The sequence below is a fragment of the Alosa sapidissima genome, chromosome 16 (assembly GCF_018492685.1).
Source record: "Alosa sapidissima isolate fAloSap1 chromosome 16, fAloSap1.pri, whole genome shotgun sequence".
NCBI classification, from domain to species: Eukaryota; Metazoa; Chordata; class Actinopteri; order Clupeiformes; family Clupeidae; genus Alosa; species Alosa sapidissima.
The window spans coordinates 24,127,578-24,153,805 of record NC_055972.1 but is presented as its reverse complement, the minus strand read 5'-3'; the positions used below and the strand labels follow the sequence as shown (position 1 = coordinate 24,153,805).

Genomic DNA, 26,228 nt, shown 5'->3' with positions numbered 1-26,228 from the left:
CTGTATATCCAGGTCAACTAGGTTGGTTAAATTAGATTAGACAATATCCCTGTTTGTTTGCCACTAAGCAGCAGAAGGTCAATGCTGAAAGGATTTTGTTCAACATTAGAGGAACAGCCTAGTTGGCAAGCTAGTTAATGTTATTTTGCTTTGCTTAACCAGTTATGTTGCCAGAAGTAAAAGTTTAAAATACTTTACAAAATACTGTCACAAATTCCTCTTTCTAAAGACATGTGGTCACCGCAGACCAATCAAATGGGGTCGTTCGTTCTGATCCTGCTGGTATTTTTCTTTTTTTTCTTCAAAATTATGAACGGGTTTCAGAAGCTGTTCACCTCTAATTCAAACTGTTATTTGAAATACAAATAGGCTACCAGTCAGTAATTTTCAATGCAATCTAATTGATGTTAACGTTAACGGTAACGTTGCTACATCTCATTTACTGTGATAATGAAGGTGCAGGTCACTTTATTACTTTAGTGACTTGGGGCAGTCTTCAATATGTTCAAATTAAATCAAGACGTCCTACACAACGATACAAAGAACACCGACTGAAGTGTGTCTGGTTCCACCTGGCGACAAGAGCGTTGCAAGCGGGTTGCCTGCCAAGCTGTTAGACCTACATCGCATCCAAAAATCTCCGTTATCTCAAATCAGTGTGATCACCTTGCTAGCTTCTAACGTTATTGCTAGCTAACTAGAGATGACCTTGTTCTGTGAACCGCACACTCTAGGTAACGTTAGCTGGCCTAGTCAGCAAATTTTCACAATAGTCTTAAGATAACGTAAGAATTGTTGTGCCCAGAAGATCGTTCTAAATATCCTGCATAGGTCGCATCTTCCATATATCCAAGACACAGAATTTTATCTCGCTGCATTTTCATCCCTTCGCTTCTGGGACCTCTGTGGCGTGTTGCTAACCCTTAGCAACCATGGAAGGAACACATTTAACGGTATAGACCAATCGGCTTCAGCGATGTTAGGACGTTGAAAACGTCAGTTTTGGTCCTCCTCGGTCCTCATGTAGAGGTGTGTGACTTTGGCACAGCGCACACTGTGAAACACTATGTAGCCTAACTTGGCTGTTAGATTATGGTACTGAAAAAGACAATGCGTGGTGTGTCCACATGATAAGCTTTGAAAGCGTTTATTGACAAACGATTGTGCGAGGGCTGCCAGGACAGTTTTTGGTTGAACTTCCGTTTGATGCAAAGCTTGTCAACCACTAAAGTGGCAACTTGATAGCTAGCAAGCTATCGATAGCTAGCAACCGTTGCTAAGTTAGAAAGCTAAACTCAAAGCTAAGGTAACGTTAACTTGTTTGCTTTCAGGGGAATTGATCTCGACTCTAGCAGTATGCATTCTTTAGTTTTAGTTGACGTCAGTCCTTCTTTGAAATAACTTAATGTTAATTACGTTGACATGAATCCGTGACTGCGCTCAAGTAAGCCTGCATTCTGTAACGTTAACCTAGCAAGCGCATTTGTTGTGCAGGTTTTCCTCATGTCGACATGTCAGCTTAGTAGCTAGGTAGATTGCCCTGAGTTTGTGCTGAAAATTATGTTAAAACCATAGGGCTGATGATTCAGCGTTAGCAAGCGTGTTTCGAAGTGTGCCCCTCAATCGCGAGATTTGGGCGTAGCTAGTTGCAAGTTTGGGAGCCTGAGCGCTATCGAGTATTAACACCTCGTTGTGGGCCAGGTCGATGCTGGGAACAGACATACGGCAAGAGGCAGGTTCTGAAAGCTGAGATTTGCTGGTTGCCATTTGGGTTGTCGTAGAATTGCGATTGTGCAATAAATCATGCTGCTGTCTTTGGTTGTACACACGTACTCTTTGCGGTACTGGTTTCCAGCCGCGGTTATGCTGGGCACTGCCCCGGCATACTTGCTCTCATGGAGTGCTTGGCGTCTCTTATCCACCGTACTACCATCCAAACTGTATCACACAATGGACGACCGCATATATTCGGTCTATCAGAGTATGGTCCTGTTCTTCTTCGAGAACTACACAGGGGTCGAGGTAAGTGTGTACGCTGAAATGTAATCATAATTGTAGAAATGGAGATGTCCCCCCATTCACTTTTCTTATACTGGATTGTGTAGGAACAAAATGAAGTTCATTCAACACCAGTTCCTGTCTTTGCAAACGGTGGAAATGGGGCCAACATTGACTGTACAAAGGAAGTTTGGGCAGAGGAAAGCTGCCCTAACCTCATGCAGGCAGTTAAAAGCCTTCAGTGAAACTGGTTCTGTGGTTAGCAGTGTTTCATAAAGTCGAAGCATGGCCATTTCACCAGCTCATAAATTGCATTATTACGTTCAGTAATGGGTTTTGGTGCAGCACTTTGTGCACTTCTAGCAAGAAGTTGATGGTGGTTTTCCCTGCCTCTAAACTCCTCACTTTGCATTCTAAACATTTAACTCACCTAATGTTTAAAGACACACATTAGTCAACCATTCAAAAATTATTCCCGTTTCAGACACAAATCCCATATGCATCATGTAAAAAACTAAATATGTTGGCCTTTTGGAACAGGTTTCCTGCTTTGGACAGAACAACACTGTTTTGGGCCTAACCTATAATGTCAGTTCCTGAAATGGTTTTCACTACTAAAGGCCTTGCTAAACCAAAACTACAGTAAGGCCTTTAGTACCGAAACCACCACAGGAACTATGAAAGAAAATGGAGTATGCCTAATGAGTAATGTGTGGCAGTCGATTTATCAGTGGGTGGGTGTCCTATTAGGCAGTCTACAGGAGCTGTATTCATCATGTGTTGTAGGTTAACTTTGTACTCCATTCCCTTTGTTACATGATATAAATCCACTATGGGTGGTCCCACATTTGTATGATAATGTCCCTCTGAAATTATGATTGTCAAAGGAACCAAAATATAGTTCTGGAATCTTTTGATGCAGTTCATACACTAATAAGCTAAACATATGGCACTATGAGTAAATATGGGACAGTTGGAAAAGACTTGAGAATAACTTTTCATTCTTGTACCTTTTCATGTTTTATATGACCATCCATTGGCTATGCATGTGTGTGGAAAAGATATTAGGCTTGTGGGTGCCTTGACAATACAATAAGCTTACATGTAAAGAATAGTAAAATTAGGTATGCATGAAATTGGGTTTATGGTAACCAGTATGCCTAAATTCAGTCAACAGCTGATGTCATGGATTCACCCATTTTGATCCATGAAGGAACAGTCACTTACATGTGAATAGCACTATCTTTTGTGCAAAATGTGTTTTTGGCAAAACTGCTTAAAGGATTTAGAAAGGGATCATGAAAAGAAAAGTAAATGCAAGGGCACTGGGTTACCCTGCACTTTTGCATTCATGTTGTTTGGATTTTGCCAGTAGAAATACTGTAGTTATAGGCCTATAGTTAATCTGCCTGAAAAGAACATATATATTTTTGTTTCAGATCATCATTTATGGAGACATACCAAAGAAAAAAGAGAATGTAGTCTACCTTTCCAATCACCAGACCACAGGTGCGTTGCACTTGGTGCCTTCTCAGCAGGAATAATTTATTAGCTGTTGGGCCTGTACATATTTCATCATTATGTTCTATTTTGCGACATATATTTTAAAAAAAAGACAGATGTGTTTTTTGGCTCAATATTAATTTTCCATCTCTTGTGCATGCAGCGGATTGGATCATTGCTGATATGCTAGCTATCAGACAGAATGCACTTGGCCATGTAAGATACGTCTTAAAAGATGGTCTGAAGTGGCTCCCCTTGTACGGATGGTATTTTTCTCAGGTAATCCATCACATGTGTGCATAATAGGCTAAATGAATGATTACAGTTTGTCGTAAGGTCCGTAATGTATTTCTCTGAATAGTCCTTTCCCTAATATTTCTTCAAAGCATGGAGGAGTTTATGTGAAGAGAAGTGCCAAGTTCAATGAAAAGGCCATGACAAAGAAGCTTTTATCTCAGACAAAGTTGGGAACACCAGTAAGTTTATTGTTTTATTTCTTTGGTTGACATATGACATTACTTAAAACTTTGCAGCTGGTTGACAGGAAAGTTCTTAGGACTCTGGACCAAAACACAAGTCACTCTCCAAGTCACTCTTTTTGTTCTTAGAGTCTTTTTTTGTGATCCAAAATGCTGTTTTTGATATTGAACTATTACAGTTTTGAACCCAAATAACATTACTGTTACTACTACTACTACTGTGAGTTGAAGAATTTAGTGACAGCATTTGCATTTAGGGTGGTGCTCTACCAGGAAGTGGTTTCAACTGGCATGGTTTGTAACTTGTGAGGTATGTAAAAGAAACCCTGATACTGACTGTTGTTGACACTGTTCTATGTTCTTTGCAGATGTACCTGGTTATTTTTCCTGAGGGAACCCGCTACAACCCTGAGAACAGAAAGGTGATCAGTGACAGTCAGGCCTTCGCCACTAAAGAAGGTACTCATTAATAAAACCATGCCACGCTTTCACCCCAGGACTGAAAGGTCTTTTTGCTGTTTACATTATAGAAACAGTTTCTTTTAAAAGTATGACTGGAATCCTGATGTTGTTTCCAACAGCAACAAAAGGGCAACAAAATAACTTGGATTTCTCCCAATATAAATTCTCTCAAAATAAATACTAGAAATACATTGACTAGACTAATGGGCCGTCTACACGACGCCGGTTTTTGTGAAACCGGTGAGGTTTTGTTATCGGTTACGCCTTGCGTGTACACGACGCCAGCAGTTTAGGCTTCCGAAGTGGGAATTTTTTTAAACCGCCGGCTAACTTTCGCCGTGTAGACGCCTGTAGGTGCGAAGCCGGCAATTTTATGACGACATAGCCCCACCTCTCAACTCAGCCACGGCACTCGACCTGACACGCTGCTTGTCAAAACAAGCCATACCATTTGTTTATTGTATTAAAATGTTTTTTTCTTTCCCCTGTCATGATTTATGTGCACAATGTAGCCTATCAGCCTTTTGTGGCTAAGTTAGAAGCACACGTTAGCTTAACTTAGTTAAACCAGAGTCCGTCTTCCTATTAGACATTCTCTGGTTAAACATTAGCTTACTGCATGTTAATTTCTCCAGTGGTCCTCAGACCTAATGCAATGCGTAGGCTAAGCATTTGAAATTTCACATAGCAGTCACATACCTTGAAAATGAACTTTATTAGTTTAACAGTTGAATTGAAAACCGAATTGTCTGTAGTCGTTAAAGGTGTGAAAGCGGTAAGAGAAAATTCACCCGGCGGTTTCGTGTAGACGTATCCTTAATTCAACATACTGTTTATGATGTATATTCAGATATATTCCTAAAGAAGAAGGAATATACACAGGAATATACTCAGTAGAGCTTCTTATTACACGGCTCTTCATAATGCTGCAGAATGCTCCATTCACTTGAATGGGCCTTCCCAACGTTCGGTGGTTTGATATTTCTCGATAACAGACCGTTGCTAAGTACAGTATAACAGACCGCTGTCAAGGAAAATGGGTTTTGTGCTTCTAATTCACGTCTTTCACTCCGCAAGTAGTCCGGTCACTTCTTGCATTAGAACTTCATTTAAAAGTGGAAGCAGACGGTTGATCAGCTGTGTTCTAAAGAATGTCCTGTTCGTCCTGTCGAGACTTATTTTCTGATAATGACCGGCGTTCTATACATTATCCCTTACATAATACGCCTTGCATCTTAACTAAAGCACACAGAAGCACACTCACTGCTTAGCTTCTATGATGTTCACAATCAAAGTACACACAAAACAGCAGCATAAACCAAATCACTCAGTGCTTGTTGTCAATAACCATAGTTATTATTATAGCAACAGCAGTAGTAGTACAAGTGGTATTTTAACATCAATGGTTGTAATATCCTGCAGCAGTTAGCTGCTTTTATTATTCCAGAGGTAGAAGCCGTTCATCACTTTCGAATTTTCAAACTGTGTTCTGTGTTTAGAACTGTATGCTAAAACAGGCCCAAGTTTAATTCAAATCAGCAGCACCTTTGTGTGGCTACAGTACTTCCTGTAAGCCGGAGCTTTTAGCAGAGGAAGGGGGAGGGAGTGATGCATGATGTTCCACAGCTAGCCCTGACAAGTCAGTCAGTCAGTCAGTCCTTGGAACAGAACGCCAATCAGTTTCAATGAGCATTTACATACTGTCTGAAACAGTGGACCAGTTGAGTTTGCATTGTGAATAATGGCAGATCAGTAACACAGTCCTGCTCTGTGTTATAAAGAGGTAATCTTGATTGTTGGAAAAGCCATAAAGTTAACTGATGTTTCACTTCTGATTCTGTTTTCTACCACTGTTGCTATGGCCACACAGTGGAATTTGGCGCATGTGCAGTAAGCAGATGAACCCACAAAATTATCTATGTTAGCCTTATTTTAGCAAACATTACCGGTAGTTATATTGTTATGTCGGGTTTAAACAGTGTTTCCAACTATGCACATGACGTCTGTCTGACCACTGTTTGTGTAGTTATGAGTCTTGCCCCATTCATTTAGATAGGAGTCTATCTTGTTTGCCTGAGATAGCGGCCCAAGGGCATTGCCAAGATGGCTGCAGAGTGGTGAGAGTTGCCAATAAGGACTTGGAAACTGCTTAGAAATTCAAATAATAACTGCCTCTCCAGGCATCTCTTTCGTGCTTGATGATCATGTGATGTTATGGTGGTGTTCAACTGGCATGGTTTGTAACTTGTGGTGACCTCATTACTGTATACCGGCTATATGTATTAGTGCTTTCAAAACAGTTTCAAAACTGTCAGTGTCATTTTTACCTCACCTAACCCTCGTCCTTTTTTCTAAAGCGGACGGGCTGAGCTGGCTGAACTGTTCTTCCCACTGACTGGGTTTAGTAATTTGTACCCGAGTAAATCAGTCTTGCTCCCTGGGGTATTGCATATGACAGATAGACTTGTCTGCTTTTAGTTAAGGCAGGGCATGTGACCGGCATCTGGAAATGCCCTGGCTCTCTTGACGTAAAAGCCCCTGGATGCTGGACTGATTTCAAGTAGAGATTAAATGAGGAGTTAATGCACTGTAAAATAGGTCATCAATTAATCACTTCTGTGTAATGTAGAATATTATGTTAGTGGTTTGTGCTGATTGTTGTTATCAAAGATTAAGTCATTGGTGAAGCGGAGGTGGCACATTGTATTTTACAAATGATACTGGCTGAGACAGACCAAGCTCATTTCAAAATCAGACAACAAACAAATTATTTTAAAGACTGCACAGTATTTGTGTTTGAATCGGCTTCTTTTTAAAATACATGTCACTTCGTCAGAATTCCCATGAATGGTTTACATTTATAGTAACATATGACCTGCAGGGGTTAATGGTGGTTTCTTTAACTTTAACACAGGATTGGCAGTGTTGCAACATGTTTTGACACCCCGGATGAGAGCTTCACACATTGCCATTGAGGCCATGAAAGATCACCTAGACGCTGTGTATGATGTCACAGTAGCGTACGAAGGAACCATGGCACCAGGAGGACATAGGCAATCTGCCCCAACAATGCCAGGTACCTTTTAACTTTTTGTAATACATTAAACACATTTTGTGCCTTGTCGTGTGTCATTTCAGGAGTACTGTAGCATGTCCTCAGACGGTCAGAAAAGATGTGCAGTGATTGCTCTCAGAGTTTACAAGTGCCTTGAAGGAAGTAAAGTCTAGTGTATTGTCTGTCATAATTGTTTCTATTGATAAATGGTCAATTTTATGAGACTGGCCTAGACTTGGGTCCTATTATGAATCACAAGCACTTATGTTTCTACATGACACCAGACTTAAGCTCAGATGCTTGCGTTGAATCTAATAGAATTCTGCAGCATTTAGGCCTACATATTGGGCCATAGATTGAAGGTGAAAACAGAGACTGCAGTGCATGTGTCCACTCTGTTGCTCAAAAAAGTATGTCTCAGAGAGTAGGAATAAGGTGTGGTCAAAGGCACCAATTGAGCCGGGCCAAGCCAAAGTTAATCAGTGGAAGATTTGGTTAAAGCCGACCAATATTGTAAAGCAAACTTTAAGCAGTCTTTTTAAACTAAATGCATCAGATGAGATTACAATGTCAGAAGATGGTAATATTATTGTGGGTTCTTGACGGGTCTTCCAGGAGCCCTTTTGCAAGGATTGAACTAGTGCTTCCTCTATTGTTCACCAAGGGGTTATCTGATTGTACAGTGTCTATTTGTCAGTAACATTTTGAAATCAGCACTTAAGAATAAAATAAACTGGCTGGCAGACACCTCGGAAATAACCTCAGGCTTATTTGGTTACAATAACTAGGTTATGGAGAATATACTTTGTCTATTTCTCGATAACTTTTACAAAATCTAACCAAGAAAAGGCCAAGCGAAATGCCATTAATATTTCAACACGGCAGTCTATAGAGTTTGCCATTCTGACTACTGTTTTGTAGGTGAGCTACATAGACACAGGAGACAGAACTTAGCAGAACAGCGGAGCCACTGTACCATTCAAGTCACTACTGCTTGCTTACAAAGAGATGGCTGGCTCTGCTCCCATCTACTTAAATGCTCTCATAAAAGCTTATGTTACCCCTCGGACGCTGCGCTCCTCCAAGAAACGTCACGGCAATCCAGCCTATTTTCATTTGTAGTCTTGTGATGGTGGAACAGCCTGCCAAGTGCCACCAGAACACGCATGGTGTGATGATTGGAAAGAATGATATTAAGCTTTTAGTGCCGCAGCATAGGTTTGTACATAAAAATACGAGTACTCCACAAACTGTAGAGGGAGCCCAGTAGCAAAAAAAAAACGGTCATATTCAAAATTAAGACACCCCTGCAAATTTGAATATGACCGTAAACGCATTCGAATGTCACTCGGCAACCATAGGATGGCATCAGAAAAATGTGCAGTGGTCTCTTATTTTTTTTTTTTCTGGAGCTGTATGTTTAATTTGATGATATTCAAGATGGTCCATAATACAGCTTCGCACCAGCTCCCTTACTACAGAAATATGTAAGCATCATGGATCACTTTAACATTAGGCTAAGGAAACTTGATATTTTTATCCAGATAGATAAGATCAGACCTGGGCAGTGATGGTTTATGATCGGTGCATGCAATTGTCCCGTCAGAGAAGAATGTTGCTGCACCTATATCCAAAATCCATACCTCGGTGCCTTCATTTATCGCCAGAGTTTAAAATAACCCACAAATTAAGATGCAGAATGGGCTATGTTTGGTGCCAAACTAAGCCTCATTGACTAGGCTATTTGACTATGGAACTAACATATTCTATGCATTGTGATGCTTGACTGTTATTGCCTTCCTGTGATATGACCTCTATCTTTAATCTTTAAATCTTTAATTTATGCATCTCTTGTCCCTTACTAATTAGCCATCCAACATTATAGTTTGGCAGGGATCATTGTGGTAGTGGTTGTTGCCCTTCAAAAAGCGATTGCACTAATCACTATGATTATTATTATTATTATTATTATTATTATTATTATTATAATTATTATTGTCAGTGTTTGAGATAGAGGTCATTGGGGCCTCCCTTTGTATGGAAATGTAGGGGCTCACTTGGCAGTCAAGCTCTAGTCTTGATAGATTTTGGGATACAGCCAATCAGGATATAAAATCCTATTCTGTTGCCCAACAACTTGACTATATCATAAACATCATGGCTGACGTGAGGGGTTTATTCCTCCAGTCTGTGGATAGGGTGACTTGTAATATCTGGCTCTCTGACAAGGCATCAAACATTCTGATGTGGCTATCTGACGAGGCTATCTTATCACCTGTTAAGAGCAGTAAATTGTTCTCTGACTATCCCTGCTTGGTCAATATGCATTTAGAGCTGCAAGTAAATGCATATAATATATTTTTATGAGCTCCCTGTTGGCTTATACATTTCATTATAATGAAAATGAGTTTGTGTATGTATAAGAATTTCTTGTGCCTTCCTGTAAACAAGTTGTCCTGACGTGTTGGTATTCAAACGCCGTCATACTTCCAAAGGCAACTCTTCAAAATATTTACCCATGATGGCTCGTGCATGCAGCGCTGCAAAAAACATCCTGTTTTGGACAGGAATAAACACTAATGGTGAAGCGGATGTTCACCGTGTGGCTTTCCAGTAATCTGTCTGCAGCTTCCTTTTATCCACATGCTCATGGCGTGACTGTCCCGACTCCACAGACAGCAGCTGGTGGCTGGGCAGCTTAGGCCCAGATCGGGGCCAGATCATGGCCGGATGAGGGCCAGGCCTGGGCCAGAAAGCTACGGTCCAGAGTCTGCTTTGTAGGCTTGGGCAGGCGTTCTTATATTGTTCTATGTATCATGCGGCCAGTTGTTAATGGAGGCTTTAACGTCCTACAGTTGTACGGTATCCAATCCCTGGCTGACCTTGGAAAATGATTGTAGATAAAATGTGTAAATAAAAATAATTTTATTTTTATGATTGTAAGGCTGAAACTAGACTGCATTTCCGGCAGGAACTGCGAAAGTGTGCTTGCCCTGGTCCGGTCACCAACGTGAGCAGACAGTGACATACGCTATGCTGAACCTGGCTTGATCCAAGCATTCTAACAGTGCCTTTCAGTGTTGGAGCAGTGGCAATAGCCTACCTCAAAAGCTCTATTCAACTATTGCCTTGCGGGGTGAATGTGGTTCGTTGGCTTTTACCTGTGGCCTGCCTTTGAATTTAGCTTCTATGACTAAAATCAAATCAATAAAATAAAACAACAGCAGTGATTGGCTGCAAAAATAAATAATGTCACGCGTCTTGCACCTCTCAAACTGGGCTATCAGGTAACCTAGAGAAAAATTTGAAATTATGAAATATGACTAAGGCATTAAAATGCTGCTTGTTTGTCAGGATACTTTTTCACTGATTTATTTTAGAAATATGAGCTATGAGTGTGAATGTTATATATTCCATCCCCTAATTCTGTTTTACTAGTTTATTTGACAAATAATCTATATGGATTTGCTCTATAAAGACCTTATGTCTGTTTGGGATTGTTTTGAGAGCCTATTGATGTATCTCAGAATAAAGGAATGTCCACAACATTAGTGATGGGGGTTTTTTTGTGTGTGAATGTATTTTACTTTACTTAATGTAGCTGGATACTAATGAACGCATGTCTCTGATAGCCACAATAGGAGTAATTTTAGCAACACCGTATTTTGTGTGGCCCATAACGACCCAGTGGATCACGAAAATGTGCCAAAATTCACATTCCTTGCTTGTTGTTGGTACATTAATCCCATTCAGATTGCCACTTATCTGTGATGTAAGAGTTCAGTATAGGTTTAAGGTCTGGGGCAGGGATTTGACATTCTGTGACTTCTTCATTGAGGGCTTGCTTAGCAGCACTGTCCGCTTTCTCATTTCCCCTCAGACCAACATGGCCTGGGACCCAGCAAAAAACTACACTCAAGTTCTGGTTCTTTAGACATTCTAGTTGATCAAGCTCAGCTTTGGTTGTACTTTTTGCGTGACATTAAAGCCTACTGGAAAGATTTTTAATTGCAATTTAATTGAATGCAATTTACTTTTACGATTAAATAAAATTAATTTATCCCTCTCACCCATAGTTTTCTATTTATTTACAAATGTACATAGGCCTACTGTAATTACATTTATACATAGTTATTCTACTGATCTTTATACTATTCATCCTGCACATAGACTTATTCTTACTACTCTTGTTGTTTCTGCACTACAATGACACTGTTTCCACACTGCACATAGCTGTATGTTATGTACATATCTGTTATATATTTGTCATATTGAATATCCATATTTATTCTGTTTTATTATATTCTGTTAATACACTGCATATATCTATATTATTATTTCTACTATTATAATGTTACTACTACATACAATAAGTAGAATAATGTATGAGAGAACTGCTAATACACTGCACATATGTAAGGGATAATGTATAGAACGCCGGTCATTACTGGGAAAATAAGTCCCGACAGGGCGAACCGGACCCCGACGCGCAGCGGAGGGGTCTTGTTCCGCCCTGAAGGGACTTATTTTCACAGTAATGACCGGCGTTCTATACATTATCCCGCTTATTATACGTCTACTTGCCAAAACGAAATAATAAACTCCCCACGTTATGACTTTAGCCTACATAACCTAGCCTATTTGTTACCGTTCATTGTGGCATTTGCTGAGAAACAAATAGTTCGCAACAACACACGCTGCTGAACTTGAATCAAACATTCTTTAGAACACAGCTGATCAACCGTCTGCTTTCACGTTTGAATGAAGTTCCAGTCCTTGCGTAGTGATATTAAAGACATTAATCAGAAGCACAAAACCCGTTGCCATTGACAGCGGTGATTAAATGCTTTGCCGGTGATTTATGTAGATTTATTACACGGCTCTTCAGAGTGCTGCAGAAAAAAATCCTGAACCACCCCTTTAATGTCTTTCATATCACTACGCAAGGACTGGAACTTCATTCAAACGTGAAAGCAGACGGTTGATCAGCTGTGTTCTAAAGAATGTTTGATTTAAGTTCAGCAGCGTGTGTTGCGAACTGTTTGTTTCTCAGCAAATGCCACGATGAACGGTAACAAATAGGCTAGGTTATGTAGGCTAAAGTAATATCGTGGGGAGTTTATTATTTCGTTTTGGCAAGTAGCCGTATAATAAGCGGGATAATGTATAGAACGCCGGTCATTACTCTGAAAATAAGTCCCTTCAGGGCGGAACAAGACCCCTCCGCTGCGCGTCGGGGTCCGGTTCGCCCTGTCGGGACTTATTTTCCCAGTAATGACCGGCGTATACATTATCCCTTACTTAACATAGGCCCGAACGTTGGGAAGGCCCATTCATGTGAATGGACCTTTCTGCAGCACTCTGAAGAGCCGTGTAATAATTATATTGAATTCATATTACTCTAAACCACCTTCTGTAAATCAACTGTATACTACTGTCTACATTGCACTATATTTCTTCACCTGTCTCTGTATATTTCATCACCTTTCTATACTTTGCATCACATTGTATGCATACTGTAGCTACATGAATCACAGCTAAGATCCTTGGTTGCTATGAAGGCCAGTCGTTCTAAATGGATGGTTGCTATGGCCAAAGGCCAGTTATCTCTGCCGTTGTCAAGCGGGCATATCCTAACTTTATCTTATTTTAAACATCTCTATTTTACTTAGCCTATTTCCATACAGTGACTCCTATTAAGAAGTGGCCACTTCATTCCCGCTTACCGTGATTCACGCAGCAACATTATTAAATTAATCTGTCACCATATGCCTATGCCAACGTTTGCAAAGAGGAGAATCTTTTAATTTGATTCACAATGAAACGTTACATTTAATGTACATGTAAACAATGAGTAGGCTAGTTTTGGTTGTTGGTGGTGGTGTTACTGCATCCCTTACTTATGCCTACAATGCAAAATTGTTCCCTCGTGATTGTTAGACGCATTTCAAAACATCGCGACGTGAAATGCCACCACAAAACATTGTTTGTCAATCAGTCTTATTAGGAGTCCTCGCTTAAGCTGTCACAGACTCAGGCGCTACTTTTAGGGCTAAAATGCTTCCTGAATTACTCTTAGTAAAAAAAAAAATAGGAGTCCTAAAGTTACGAGTGACGAAGTTACGAGTACAAGCATCTCATTTCAAATGACCATGGCATTACGCTAAGCAACATAAATCTCATAATGTTACAGCAACATCTCCTCCCTATGACCTAGCTAGCTAGCTTCTAGCCACACAAGAAATGAATGATGTTAAAATCTCCGCTTAGCATTCTAATAACAGAAGGGGCACATTTATGTGGACCACTACAACATGACTCATTATGTCTGTAACGTTAACTGTATAAAACACTTACTTTCATAAAGGAAGCACATCCAGCACATACACATGGAAACCGATATTTTAGGTAGCCTACTTGGCCACGAACTCAAAACGTGTCTCTCTGAAGCTCTGTTCTAGAATCTTTGCTCTGAAGTCTGTCCCCGTTGCTAAGCAACATCAAATAAACAAAATGACAGTCTTCCAGTATTAAATGTGTACGTGTGATTACGAATGGATGTGTGTGGTTTGCAATTAGAATAAATAAGAAATAACATTTCTAATAATTTCCCATGATAAATTACATAATATTTGCACCTTCCTTCCTTGTGAATCTCACACTAATTCCACCGCATTTAGTTAAATGTAATACAACGTTGCCACCTAGCGTTCAGAGGCTATAGGCTATTTAAGATTAACGTGGCATTTCCTGCTTATTCTTTTGTCAACACCATGCTTTTAGGAAAACAATCTTTTTATCATAGTTCCCTCTTCAATGAGCGATTACCAGCTCGTTTTTGTAACAGATGTTTATTGTCCCTAGGTTTACAGAAACACCTATTCATATTAATACGTAGCCTATGGCGTGCTGCCGACCACTGTTCATTACGGCCCAGAATGCCTTGCATGTCTTTACAACAAAACAACCCAGTAAAACCTAATTTCCCATAAACATATGAATTTGCATACTTGTAACATTTTTAATAATACTCTCCCATCATGATATTTAACAATAATGAAAAATTTAATTTGAATACCGTCAATGTGAAAACAACTCTATTATGAAAGCTATATATAGCTACTGTTCTCCTTGCTATTTCAGTTCGTAAGTCCATACTATCCCATGGCAGAGCAAGGATTTCATGATTGAGCAAGGTTGCCCGGAGACATTGTGGCTGTCCAGAGACATTGAGCATACTTGGAAGGCATTGTGATAAAAGGTGAATGGTGAGAGTTACCAAATACCTGTGGGTGGTTTGCCTAATGATGGAAACTTTTGGAATATTTCTTTTTTTTTTTTTTTAGCTTATGCACCCTCACATTGGAGTCCCCAGTTTATATACAAAATTTGGTATCAATATGTGACAGTGTTCCTGAGATATGGACGACTTCCTGTTTCGGAGCTTCGCCGCCGATTTTGTTTGGCTGTGACAGGCAAATGCTTTCGAAAATCAAAAATCCTTCCGGTAACTTTTGTGAGGCTTGGTCCAAGGATAATGTACGTCAAGTTTCGTGGCGTTCGGACCAAATTTGTGACCTGTGAAAGTTTAGTTTCGCTTTCTGTTTAATCCAATATGGCGGACGAACGACACGCCCACCTGACGTCATCTTCGCGGCCAACTTACACCGGTACTGACCGGACGTTTTAAAGTTGGAACGGTGTCTCTGTCTCAAAGGGCCTAGGCGCTAGAGCTGACAAAAAATGAGGAAGACGGGAAAAATAATAATAATAATAAAACTTAAGAAGAACAATAAGTGTGCTTGCAAGCACACTTAATTAATTGTGCATTCCTTGTGATTCTCAATTACACATCTATCCATAGAAATGTCCTGAGACCATGCAGATACATTAAGGTTATTGAAAGGCCATGGCACCCCCCATGGAAGTGCATCATATTGATTATACCATTTATTTTACCTCAGGATTAGACCTTTTTCCGTTTAATTCCGTTTGAAATTTAGACCATTTTTATGCACTACCTGTATTACTCTATGACCTACAAGGCAGAATTACCTGCACGTTGTGCACTGTAGAGGCTCTGCTCAAAAGTATGGGACATGTTTATGTACAACTTATTTGTGGACATCTGAATTGAATATAATCTCAATACAGTAAGGTATGGTTCTGTGACCCATCTTGGTTCAACCAGTATCTGTGCAAACCCATCCCACGGAAGGCTAACTTTGACATGGTCTGATTGTGCTTACCCCAGGAGGATCAAGTGACGTGGTCGAAACACAAAGCCATTTCTCATGAGGCCATTTTGATTAAGATCTTGTTGTTTCGACATGATAACACGCTACTAAACAAATGGCCTTGTTGCTGCAGCGAGCTCTAATGGGCTCGAATGATTACTTCCCTCTGGATTAGAGAGATAGTATGGGGCTTCGATTCGACAAGTCTGATTTATCTCGACTCTGTTTTATTAATTAGGGGTCCTTTTTACCCCTCAAGGCATTAATTATACTCCAGATGGAGAGACATTTGATCATTGTTCACACAAGAATATTTGTTGTTGTATTTAGAATATATAGTATATAATGACGGTAGACAATAAAGAATAATGTAATGCATTAGACATCTTGAAAGGCACTTGTCTTACTGTGTAGATTAGCTCATGTAATATGCAGGCCTGCATGTGTATTGTTATACAACTATTTATTTTCTTTAAAAAAAAGAAATAGAATTATGAAATATATAAGTGACTATACTTTAGATTATAGTCTTGAAGTAATGCTTTAGTGTGTTTTTTTTTTTTTTTTCCTTTTTTTTTTTCTGTAAATGTGGAATGGTTTTGGCAGTAAAGGCAACAATGTTTATATTTTCTCATTGTATTGTATTGTATTACAATGTAATCTCGTGGGTTAACAGTTAGGCAGGGATCTCATTGACCTGCGGCTAGCGGAAGTCGCAATGGTTAGGCAACGGAACAGTCGGAGCAGCAGCGTAACGCTAGCGTTGAACAAGCTGAGCGTTAACTTGATGCAACTTTCAAACCGCAACGCAAGTGTTCGTGTGACTTAGGAACGAGAGAGAATTTATGATCTCAGTATTGCGTAACGCTTTACCGCTGCCACTTCATTATTTCCAGTGTGATCGCCATCTTAACGATCGGTCAATAAACATCAATTATCAGTAAAAAAAGTCAGAAATATTTTTATGTTTACAAAGAAACACGGTCTTCATTTTGAAACAGAATGTTAATGACAGAATGTTAATATAAATAAATAAAAAAAAGATTGTTTAAATGTTTACACATTATACATGTTTGCACATACAAATTGTTAGTGAGAATGAAAGTTAATGAAAACTTATCTTATTCATGCTTGTTTTCTCCACATGTCAGAATTCCTCTGTAAGGAGTGCCCAAGGGTCCACATCTACTTTGACCGTGTGGACATCAAGGAGGTCCCTTCGGAGCCTATGTTTTTCCGCAGGTGGCTGCACGAGAGATTTGAACTCAAAGACAAGTGAGTAATTCCCCGAGAGACTAAATATTCACGATGTGAAATAAATGTAGCCTTTTCTATGCTTCACTTGGTCTCATGGTAAATCAGTTAAGATTTAACTTTTTTTTTGGCATTATTATTTTTTGGTTATTACCTTACCTGAATGCTTCAGTGTCTTTGTGTTCTGCATGACTCTGTGCAATATTTATTCCTGATTGTGAATTATTATGTACAACCCTGTTAACTATGCTTACATTTTCTCTTGTCACTTGCACTCTGAATGTAAATGGTGGGAGGGGGGGGCATCTTTAGCATCTTTTCTTCTGAACTTGAACGTGACCCAGTTCTCTTTGTCTCTCTGTAGACTGCTGAGCATTTTCTATGAATCGGAGGAGCCCGCCCTGAGGTGTACGTTCCCTGGAGAGGCTCGAAGTTCGTCGCTAAGCCTCACAAAAACATTGCCCTCGCTGGTCATTCTCAGTGGCTTGACCTTGCCCATGCTCATGACTCCAGCAGGCCGAACGCTCTACTTCAAAACCTGGATCTACGGGACTCTCATAGGGTGGCTATGGGTACACCTTAGCCCATGAGCAAAAGGAGTCGACTGCCATAACTCTTCTCATATCGGTATGGACAGGCCATGCTCTAGATTTCCCTCCTATGGTGTAGGGGTACAATTTTTTTCAAAAAAAAAAAAAAAGAACTGTTCAATTTTTTGGAGCTACAGTCATCCTGTTCACAGAGATGTACCCCAAACCTCTTATTGTTTTAGGAGAAAAGAAGGTACAGTGTTTTGTCCCTGGTGTTCTATTCCCATCTGCCATAGCCTTTCAGTCGTATCAATTCATCTCCTAGAAAAATGTGTGTAGTGGCCATTCTCACTTCCACCCATTCATAGTTTAGATTGTATATAGGAGAAAAAAGAAGGAAATGCACTGAAGAAAAGAGAAGGTTATTAGAATGTTCTTGTTTCTATGGCTTTGATTTGGTCTTGCATTTATGCTGTCTTTGAATGTCATGTTGAACGTGCGTGCGTGCGCAGCTTTAGCTTGGATGTGAGAATCATGGGTAGTCTGCATACTAGTTTCTCAATTGCAAAACTTTTAATACATATGCCCTCTACGCACAAATAAAATTGTATACTTATTTCTTACATAATAAATACTTTAACTTAGATGCCAAGGTTAATTAAATATGTGTGCTTCAATGTTAAGCGAGAAATGACCATTTCACTATCAGTTTCAGTATATTACAGAAGAACTTGGCATGGTGAGAAAAAACTTTTTTTCTGGATTTGAGTATTTGTACTGTTTTTGATTTATTGCCAAATGCGGGGGGAAAGCAATACATCCACTTTAAAAAAAAAAAAAAAGATGCTATATAGAGAATATGAATGAATTAAGTTCCTGTTGAGCTTAATGCGATTTTGGTGTGTGCTGCCTTTAGTATTCTATGTGATGCCACCAGTGAGAGAGGCCAAGGGGGATACCAGTTATGTAGTCTCCGTTCTGTTCTATGGTATGTAGCACCTGCTCTGATGCACAGTATGTTACAGTTAGTTACAGCTACAAGTATTTTAAACAGTCGCTTGTCTGTCTTTTCCTTCCTTTATTTCGGGTTGGTCCTTGACAAATTTCCTCCACATATACAGTATGTCTGTATGCAGAAATGAAGGTGGCTTGGCAGGTGTATGTGTGTTTGTAGTCAGCAACATTGCTGGTCGTGGCAAGTGGTAAAATAGCTGTTCCATTAAGCAGCATCTATGTTGAAGTGCCACTCAGTCGCATAGCTGTGTGCCTTGGGCTTTTAGGGGGATTGTCCTTGTCCACATGCGGGAGCAGGGTCCTAACCTGTGGAAGCTATCTCGCTGAGTCCCCCTACAGGGCAGTAGCTGAATTACAGAGTCATATCACAGCGTGTCATTTGCTATGATTTGCAATTTAAAAAAAAAAAAAAAAAAACGTTTTGGGAGAGTGTACAACATAATGTGCAAAGCATCTTTGTCACAAGCAGCTTTTTCATGCATTATTTACCAGATAGCTCTGTATGAATGTTAAAAGTAGTCAGAAACCAGTCACTTCTTACACCAAGTCCTTTGCTTATGTGTTTAATCAGTTTATGCAACTGCTGTATGTTAGAGTGTATTTATATAATTTGCATTGCACAATCAGCAACATCAACAATACATTGCATTTATGTAGCGCTTTAACAAGGCACCTTAAGTGTTTTACTGTGAAGCTTGATTTTAACTAACCACCACCAATGTGTAGCACCCACCTGGGTGGCGCACGGCATCCGTTATACCAGTGTGAGATTGAAAGTGGTGGAATTAATCAGCCAATTACACTGGGGGATGATTAGGTTGCCAGATCAGGCTAATTATGATGGGCTTATCTGTGTTTCGGAAACATGCACTGGTAGTGACTCCCAAAAAAATGTGGAGTTGGGAAACAAATATAAAAAGAAAAGGTGCCCCTATTCATACATCATGTAATGTAGTGAATTTATGGTGCAATTAATCAATTTGTGTAAAATATCCCTACCGTGTTTCTTTTCTGTGTTTAGGCCTATCATAATTACATTTTGTGTAGTCATCTCAGAATTATACGTTATTAGAATGTATTTATATCGTTTACATCAATCGTCAGCTTTGTGGACCTTTTGATATTTGCAAATTGTTCATACATCACAATTTTGCAGTACTTTACCTTTATCCAGTGTTTAAAATGAAACGGTATCAGACAGAGTGGAACTGTGCTATTTTTTCCACCTCAAATTGAAATTTTTACATCGAAAAAGAACTACCTCTCCATCTCTACATTTTAACTGCAGAGACTCTTATATGTTTACCAGATATGATGAGCATGGCTACGGTATGGAGACTCTTATATGTTTACCAGATATGATGGGCATGGCTACGGTAGATCACATTGACTGGTCCAGACCTTTGTGACGAAGATTTCAGAATGCAGTTTAGTCCAGGAATAAAGTCTGTCCAGAGTGGAGTGGGGAGGGAGGGAAGGGCAAGGACCCTGTTTTGCACTTGATGCTTGTGGCGTAAATGCGGCTCTGATTTTTAAAAAATATTATTTGCATGTCAATATTGTCTGGTGTGGGGGGGAGGGTGGGGGTATCTGCTTTTTATCGTGTAACCTGGCCAAAATGCCCATTTGGCTTTCCAACATGATTAAGATTATAATAAAAAAAATATATACTGGAAAAATATCCAGATTCCTACTGCAGGTTTTGGGGAATGGTTAATTTCTTAGCATATTGACTATGGGTTCTTTTCCCAGATTGTGTCTGTGAGAGGTCATGCAGGTAGGCACATTTTCTAAAGGGGTGACAATAATGATGGAACTTTTCATACTGTCTTTGTGTTCTTTTATGCACATTGTCCCACAACAATAAGTCCCTAAATTATTTTCATATATGTATTGTATTGTGTGCAATGTGTTTATATACATTTGTCTTTCCATCCAAGTGCCCTGCCATGTAATTTAAGCAGCTCTTATATTTTTCTTCATCCGATTTGTGTGCTCACACATCATCATTAAAACAACTTCCACTTTTACATCTGGTGACTCTTCCATCTTGTCCATGTTATTTGTCAAGATCTTAGAAATAAGATATGCCTTTCATGTGCAACCTAAATTTGACATTCCCTCAACTAATAATTTTGGTTTTGGCCATTGGAAGCATGTGAAGTTTTATATTTATATATATATATACACACACACACACACATACAATGGCCAAAACCAAAATTATTAGTTGAGGGAATGTCAAATTTAGGTTGCACATGAAAGGCATATATAAATATAATATATATATATATATCTCCACCGGCCAGGATAATAGTAGTGACACAATTTGAATGATACAGATTTGGAAATGGTCTCAGGATCAACAGAAGTTAGTTATTTAATGTTGCATTATTGTATGGGTGTGTTAGTTGAGTCTGATATAACACATGTATTAGCCATGAATATTGTAGTTGTCTTACAGTTAATAGTTCTATAGGGTGTAGTTGCACTGGTACTACACTTTTGACTATTTATATTAATAAGATGTAAAAGAGTCAGTCAGGAATGTATAGTGGAAACTCAGATTTTAATTGATAACACTAAATGCCCTTTCTATATGCATGAGTGGAGTTTAATCTGCTGCTACCTAAACAGCCAGAGCAAAAGGTTAGGTGGGTGATTGTAGCCTAGGAGTGATGTGTATATCAAAGACATTGGGTAGTTCTTAAAAGATGATGGCCTAGGCCTACTTTGTCATACTCTAATACAAATATAGAAAACTTTAAAGCCCACTTTGAGTACCTTTGTAATTGCTGGTAAACAACAAACCAACTGCCTCTCTGACACTGTGATCAGCAGCACCGGAGCGCCACAGGGAACTGTGCTCTCTCCAGTCCTGTTCACCCTGTACACATCTGACTTCTGCTACAACACCGAGTCATGCTACAACATGAATGTCATCCGCTCTACAGCACTATCAAAAACCAAAAGAGCTTGATCAGCTGGAGACTTCGCTCACTGCCATGCACAACTGAAAGGCTGAGGAAGTCATTTGTTCCTAGGGCCATTGAACTGTTCAATGCCTCACTAAAGGGAAGAGGAGAGATAGACTTCTCTGCTTAGTCTGTCTGCCTCTCCACCCTCTCCATGTTTGAGTACTGACTGCCCACTACTGCTTTACTACTGTTTTACTACTGTTTTACTAATGTACACAGCCTAATGTTTTCACTACTGTTTTACTGCTAAACTGTTTTTCATGCTATATTAGCACACATGATCAATGGCTGCGGACAGGCTTCTGCTACAATACTGAATGAATGAATGGCTATAACCCTATTACCTCAACCTGTTCTTGCACTGAAATAGTTTTTTATTTTACCTTGTCTACATTATACTTTACTCTCCTATTTGTCCATATTATTTATGCTGGTCTCTAGACCTTACTCTTGCACTGTTGGACTAATGTTGGACTACTTTTTGCACCTTCACCATGACACTCACTCTCTTGAGCACCTTGCCATGCACACATACTGTAACTAAGGACTATGGTTGGACTACTGTTTGCACCTTCACCATGACACTCACTCCCTTTAGCACCTTACCAGTCCCGGCCCTGTCACTACAAGCGTCTTATGCTTAATCACCCTCAAGCACATTGGACTTTCTTAATTTAATTTATATAGTGTATTTAGTATTTAGTTTTGTTAGTTTTCTTATCTTTCTTATCTTCTACTGTCTTTATTGTACAGTGGAGTTTAGTTATATGTTTATACTTATACTTATGTTTACCATTTCTGCTGTAAGTGCATGTTGTGTGTGATGTCTGTATGCTACTAAGACCCTTGAATTTCCCCTTGGGGATCAATGAAGTATCTATCTATCTATCTATCTAACTGCCCTCATACATAGGCTAACTATCATTAAAGTGATGAAACATTTAATACCCCCTCCCCCTATTTCTTGCGGAAATAGGTCACAATTAAAAACGCAAGTAGGCCTACAAATAAATTTGGATATGTGAATGCACACTGTCCCCTGACCTCACCGCAAGCCACTGATATCTCCCCTTTTTTTAACTTGATGTATCACCAACCCAGAGCTTTCATTGAAATAGTGCCATGAAAATTGCTGCAACTCTATCAGTGTGTTTCATGAGTGTTTGTTAAATCATCACAATAAATCACATAAAACACAGAGTTATTTGTGGGAGTCTGCAAGGAAATATATATATCCTTAATATCAGATACAATACAGTTTGTTTCTCCTGAAAGTCATTCTCTTTGAAACAGACTCCCTAAATTCTCAGTAGGAATAAGCCAGAGTTAGCACTCTGACATTTTGTAAATATCCTTGACTTTGTCTTTTTTTTCTACCCTAAATGTGTAGGCTACATTTTTTAAAGACGTATGTATCTTGATTATAGGGTTCTTAAAAAGTGAAATAAGATAAGAATGTCTCTTTTTTTCTGATGGTTTTACAATTGGGCAATTGTAGGCCCCTACTCTATCCACTTGTAGTGCCTTGTAGTAGTACCTAACGTTTAGCTTGTTTCAAACCAAACACACACACCCAGACACAAGCACAAAAAGATTACAATAGCCTGCCTGATTATGTAAAACTGCATATTTGGAATTTGTAAATGTCACAGCAACAGAGGGCGCTCAAGGCCTCTGAGCCATAGCGGCCGCCGTAGAAGTCAATGTTTACTTCCTGGACGTGCAAGACGTGACCATAGGACGTGACAGAACTGACAGAAGCCAGTGCCTGATGTTAGTTGTTCAAGTTTAGTCGATTGTTTGCTTGTTGAAACTGTTTAATTAATCAGCCGTCGGAGCTGCAAGTAAGCGGCCTTTAAAAATCATAATATATTCGGTGTTTAATAGTAGGCTAATGATAACAGGCCTACGCATAACGTTATTTCACGACGACAGCAAGTCACTTGATGTAGCCTAGCCTAAGGTCCAGTCTCCTGCCATCTAGGCTAAGGGGCAACCTGGCCCAAAGACTGTACTCAAAGATTAGTTAGTTCGTTTCATCAACCGTCTCTGTTGTACTTCTTTTATACCAGACATATAAGAATCCATTCTACAGTCAATGTTTTATACGGCCAATGTTATCCACTGACACAGGATATTGTTTGTCTAGTTTAGGCTAGCCCTATATTTGATATTTATTCTGCATGCATATTCAGCTGCAGTTGTTTGAAGGCTCGGTTTCAGTGTTGTAAGGTGATACAAGTTAAACAATAAGGTCTGGGGGTTGTGTGTGTTTATAAGTTTGTAAGAATTTTATAATGTTCCTAACCCTAACAGTGAGCTGGGCTATGTTTTGTTTCGCTTCTAGTCTGTCATCAAAATGGCTATCGACTGGCTTGGATTTGGTTATGCTGCCGCTATCATTATGGGAGGCCTCATGGGATACAAGAGGAAAGGTAAATGACCTTATGGCGTTGTGCACTGACAAGTAGTAAGAGCAAGAGAGAGTCTTTAATGTCCCCGGGGGGGGGGGTATTGTTTCCACACATCATTCCACAGCACAGCACCACATGTGGTATAACATGTAACACAGGACAGCACATATAGCATGTCACATAGAACATGTAATGTGTATCTCATCCACACAGCTCCAAAAGCTCCTACACTTCTGACATTTTATAACCTGTCATGTCACCTTCTTCATACACCTTTGTTGTTGTCTTTTTCCTTAGGTAGTGTGATGTCATTGATAGCTGGCCTGTTTTTTGGCTGTATCTCAGCCTATGGTGCCTTCAAAATATCAATGGAGCCAAGTGATGTTACAGTTTCATTGAGTAAGTAATTCTATTTTGCATATTTCCATATATAAATATATCTGCACGGTATTCAATCTTTCTCCAATCCCTTGCCATTTTAGTTGCTTCAAGTGTTCTTGCAGTGGTGATGGGAATTCGATTTAAGAAGTCTGGGAAGTTGATGCCGGCTGGTTTCATGGCTGGAATGAGGTGAGAAAGTCATACTTTCGAATATAATAACTGTTGATATTGAACATTTAAAAAGCAGTCGCATTAGCCTTTCTTAGTTCAATCTGGATAAGACACGTGACTTACCATCTAACAAGCTGTTTTTATCTATGCAATTTAAATAAAGCAACAGGGCTGTAAAGGAGCTTGTATAGCACATGCTGTTGCTAGTCTGTATTCTCTTTGAACGGAGGTGATGACATACAGACATGGCCTGAAATAGGGATGAAAGATGGGGGGGGGGTATCTAATTACAATTTTTCTGACTGATATTGCAATTGCAATTTGATTTGTGATACAAGTCAAGCTTCAGTTCGAGATTAACTGACGTAATACACACATGTGATGATTTCTTATTAAGATATAAACTCTTTCTACTCATCCCAGGATGAAGATATTCAGTACAAATCACTTCCCAATATACCTTTGAGGTGGCCCCATCTCATTAGCTAGCATGCTGAGCACAGTATCTCTGATTGATGAGAATGACTGTCACACATGGACGGCATGGGGCAGCCGTGGCCTACTGGTTAGCGCTTCGGACTTGTAACCGGAGGGTTGCCGGTTCGAACCCCGACCAGTAGGCACGGCTGAAGTGCCCTTGAGCAAGGCACCTAACCCTTCACTGCTCCCCGAGCACCGCTGTTGTTGCAGGCAGCTCACTGTGCCAGGATTAGTGTGTGCTTCACCTCACTGTGTGTTCACTGTGTGCTGAGTGTGTTTCACTAATTCACGGATTGGGATAAATGCAGAGACCAAATTTCCCTCACAGGATCAAAAGAGTATATATACTTATACTTATACTTACGGATTTAAAAAAAACAATGTGACGTTACTAACCATTCGATCGAAGTTGCTAGCTGCATAGTAATTGCAGCTTTTTGCGACTTGTCTATTGTATTAGTTCAAATTGCGATTTCGATTCAATCTGATTGAATCTTTCAGCCCTAACCTGAAATGTAACAATATAGCCTACTTAAGAGTAACCTACTAATCATAATCCTAACAATGTGACTCCTCCTTCATTTCAGTCTCTTGATGGCACTACGGCTTCTACTCAACACTCTGGTATAAGCTGATACAACTGCAGTATTCAAAAATGTTTGCCAGCAATACAAGCAACAGGACATGTTGCATGTCAATATCATGCCGCTACATTCCACCACCATCTCTGTAATCACACTAACATTTTGCATTCCGAATAAAGCAATCATTATTTTTTATTATGTGAGTGTATTTTCCTTGTTGGTGGAATGAGTTGCCCAGTACTCTCTGTTCCTGTGATAGATTTGGGTCTTTCAAGAGGGGTCTAAAGGCATATCTGTTCAACATGCACTTAGTTTATTAAGCATTTCTCATGCATTAGGGTTTGTATATTATAGTATTTATTTATTTTCATTAGGCTATTGATTTAATTGACATTGTTGTTTATTATTGCTATTCTCCTTAATGTAGTATTACCAACTTTTAAATAGTTTACTGTTAAATGTAACTATTGTATTGTTGTTATTTGTATATGTCACTTTGGACAAAAGCGTCTGCTAAATACCATAACCATTTCCTTTGAAAAAGTGTCTTTGCACTTTATTTGTAACACTTTAGGAATTATACATTTGTTTTAGTAACACTGAACACAATGTTTTGAGTAACATTGATCACAGGTCATAGTGTGAAACTTTTCCTCCCAGTTTCTTTCTCTCTAAGACCAAAGTCTAA

At 39.4% G+C, this 26,228-nt stretch overlaps 2 protein-coding genes across 3 annotated transcripts; both read left to right on the top strand.

The window, feature by feature from the left end:
* The first annotated feature begins 601 nt into the window (after positions 1 to 601).
* On the top strand, positions 602 to 20,562 carry agpat5 (1-acylglycerol-3-phosphate O-acyltransferase 5 (lysophosphatidic acid acyltransferase, epsilon)). The gene is made up of 8 exons (XM_042065209.1): positions 602 to 2,022; positions 3,438 to 3,507; positions 3,665 to 3,780; positions 3,888 to 3,977; positions 4,349 to 4,439; positions 7,357 to 7,518; positions 16,886 to 17,009; positions 17,353 to 20,562. Exons 1-8 carry the CDS (start codon positions 1,804 to 1,806, stop codon positions 17,576 to 17,578), a joined length of 1,098 nt encoding a protein of 365 aa, XP_041921143.1. The 5' UTR covers positions 602 to 1,803; the 3' UTR covers positions 17,579 to 20,562.
* Positions 20,563 to 23,194: 2,632 nt separating this feature from the next.
* Positions 23,195 to 25,738, top strand: zgc:163080 (uncharacterized protein LOC799515 homolog). Of its 2 annotated transcripts, none has more exons than XM_042065621.1 (5): positions 23,195 to 23,283; positions 23,858 to 23,945; positions 24,222 to 24,323; positions 24,407 to 24,494; positions 25,544 to 25,738. In XM_042065621.1, exons 2-5 carry the CDS (start codon positions 23,870 to 23,872, stop codon positions 25,584 to 25,586), a joined length of 309 nt encoding a protein of 102 aa, XP_041921555.1. In that variant the 5' UTR covers positions 23,195 to 23,283; positions 23,858 to 23,869; the 3' UTR covers positions 25,587 to 25,738. The 2 variants fall into 2 exon arrangements, with proteins under 2 accessions (XP_041921555.1, XP_041921554.1); XM_042065620.1 differs by having other exon boundaries at positions 23,212 to 23,354.
* Positions 25,739 to 26,228: the final 490 nt, after the last annotated feature.